Source organism: Cryptomeria japonica, chromosome 10, assembly GCF_030272615.1.
Source record: "Cryptomeria japonica chromosome 10, Sugi_1.0, whole genome shotgun sequence".
NCBI classification, from domain to species: domain Eukaryota; kingdom Viridiplantae; phylum Streptophyta; class Pinopsida; order Cupressales; family Cupressaceae; genus Cryptomeria; species Cryptomeria japonica.
Window position 1 is genome coordinate 102881746 of NC_081414.1, and position 2557 is coordinate 102884302.

Consider the following 2557-nt stretch of genomic DNA (forward strand, 5'->3'; position numbering starts at 1 on the left):
AAATAGATTGTGTCACTCTTCTCACAAAATTAACTATTAAAATTGTTTGCAGATCTTGAAAGCAATCTATCTTGGATTGAATAAATTCAAGAGAGACACCGACCTCTGTCTCGGCAATGTGCTGAAAACAATTCCTTATTAACAAGTTATACATGCAAAAAATGCATCGAACTGGACTGAGCAAACTTTTTGATCCAAACAAGAATAGAACATTTTGTGAACTTGATCGATACACAAGTTATACATGCAAAAAAATGTATCGAACTGGACTGAGCAATTAACTACATGCTGTCTTATGGGCTTTTTGTAATTGGTAGATAGGTTTATGTTATCTTGAACAACAGTGAAGGGTTTTCTTACTGATTCTTGATCTCCATGCTGGGGCGTTGAATTCCATTGAAAAATGCATGCACATGATTAGAACCAGAAGCTGCACTTCATTTCATCAAATCTTGTGATGGGAGTTGCACTTCATTTCACCAAAGTCTCCTCAAACTGGAGTTAAACAAGATGAATGGATGAGTGAAGTTTTGAATCTTGATTGTATATATAAAATGAGTAGGATTCATTGAAAAATTTACTAAGAAGATGGCTAGGATGCAATTAGTTTTTGTTGGAGTGTTTTTTGTATTATCAATTGCAAGAGTTGGTGCTTCTTGTTTTTCAACAATTTATAGTTTTGGTGATTCATTGACAGATACAGGAAATGCTCTCATTTCAAATCCTCTTGTTTATCATCAAATTAACAATCTTCCATATGGAGAAACATATTTTAGGAAACCAACAGGTCGCTCTTCCAATGGACGTCTTGTCATCGACTTTTTAGGTGAGTAGAGTTAAATAGCATCATTTTTATTAATTATATCTGATTTTTTGATTGAAGCAAGTTTAATTTATTGAAATATAGATATGTTTTTCTATAATTTAATAGATTTTTGTTTATACGATAATTGAATTTATATATTTTTTGTTGTGTGATTCGATAGCTACTTCATTAGATTTGCCTTTCGTCCCACCATATCTTAAAGTGAGAAGGATGCCGTTGTCCTCAAGATTGTCAGGGACAAATTTTGCAGTAGCAGGTGCTACTGCATTGGATCCTTCTTTCTTAATTAGGAGAGGTGTTGTTGCTACAACAGATTTATCTTTAAGTGCTCAAATAAATTGGTTCACACAATTGAAAAACAACACTTGCAAACAAAATTCTGGTAATTATGTTTTTTTTAATTAATTTATTTTATTTTATTTTATCTATTGAGTAAATTTTATTTGATTCGAGCTTCATTTTAATGTATTGATTATTTTGTTAATAAATTATTCTAATATTAAACATTTTCTGTTTTGATTTCAAACATAATTGATTTAATATTTGATAAAATTGTACAGGATGCCAAGACCATTTTTCAAAAGCTTTATATTTTTTTGGTGAGATAGGAGCCAATGACTATATAGATGCTACTATACTTTTTAATCCAATGAGCGAGATACAAAGTTATACCTCTCACATCTTAGATAACATTCAAGCATCTCTAAAGGTAACATCCATCTTATTCAATTTTTTATAAAAATATAAAATTAATTTATTGATCAAAATCTTTTATTGAATGTACAGACTCTTATACAAGAAGGGGCTAAAAATATTCTTGTTCAAGGTATTCCACCATTAGGATGTTCTCCAGCAATCCTTACATTACGACAATTCATCTCTGATGACTTTGACGAAAATGGGTGCCTAATATCATACAATCAGATTTCTGAGAACCAAAATTCATTGTTGCAACGAACAATTAGACGATTGAACAATAAGTATTCAGGAGTTAATCTTGTCTACGCAGATTACTACCACATTGCTTTAAATATTCTCAAGGGTGCAAAAAAATATGGTAAGGTGTTTCTTTTTTTGTTAGTTTGTAAGAGTTAAAATAAACTCATTGATTTAACAAAGTTTGGAAAATGTCATAATTTTGTGATTTAATATGCAGGTTTTGAAGAAACTTTTGAAACTTGTTGTGGAAGTGGAGGTGGAAAATACAATTTTAACATTCTTAATATGTGTGGTAGCAATGGTAATGTGAAATCATGTAGTGATCCATCAAAATCTATGAATTGGGATGGAATACATCTGACAGAAGCTGCTTATCAAATTAGTGCTGCTTCTATTTCACACTTGGTCCAAAAAATGTGTAAATCAATGCATAGTTTTTCATGTTAGATTAGTTTGCATGAACACTTATCCTCCCAGCGAACTATTTGTTCTTTTGAGGCTACGAATTGCCCTTCTCCTGCATTTTCTTATCATGTTTTATGGTAATGTGCTTTTTCCTTTAACAGAATACACCTGCCAGTAGCATTTTCTTGAAATATATTTCCGGATTGCTTGCAATCATGGCATTCCATGAGCATTTGTTTGAAAGTCCTACCTATGATTGAATATGATGCTGAAATGAATGTGTAAGATTCGTACATGTTGGTAATTTTTTTAATATATTTTCTTCATGATTAATATGTAATTTTTAAGACATATTGAGTTATATCAAGTGATGGATTGAAGCTAGAT

At 31.0% G+C, this 2557-nt stretch overlaps 1 protein-coding gene across 1 annotated transcript; it reads left to right on the forward strand.

The window, feature by feature from the left end:
- The first annotated feature begins 586 nt into the window (after positions 1-586).
- Positions 587-2241, forward strand: LOC131072534 (GDSL esterase/lipase At1g28600). Its single transcript, XM_058008707.2, has 5 exons — positions 587-826; positions 987-1208; positions 1387-1535; positions 1613-1883; positions 1983-2241. The coding sequence occupies exons 1-5, from the start codon at positions 589-591 to the stop codon at positions 2210-2212; spliced, it is 1110 nt and encodes a 369-aa protein (XP_057864690.2). The 5' UTR covers positions 587-588; the 3' UTR covers positions 2213-2241.
- The last annotated feature ends 316 nt before the right edge of the window (positions 2242-2557 follow it).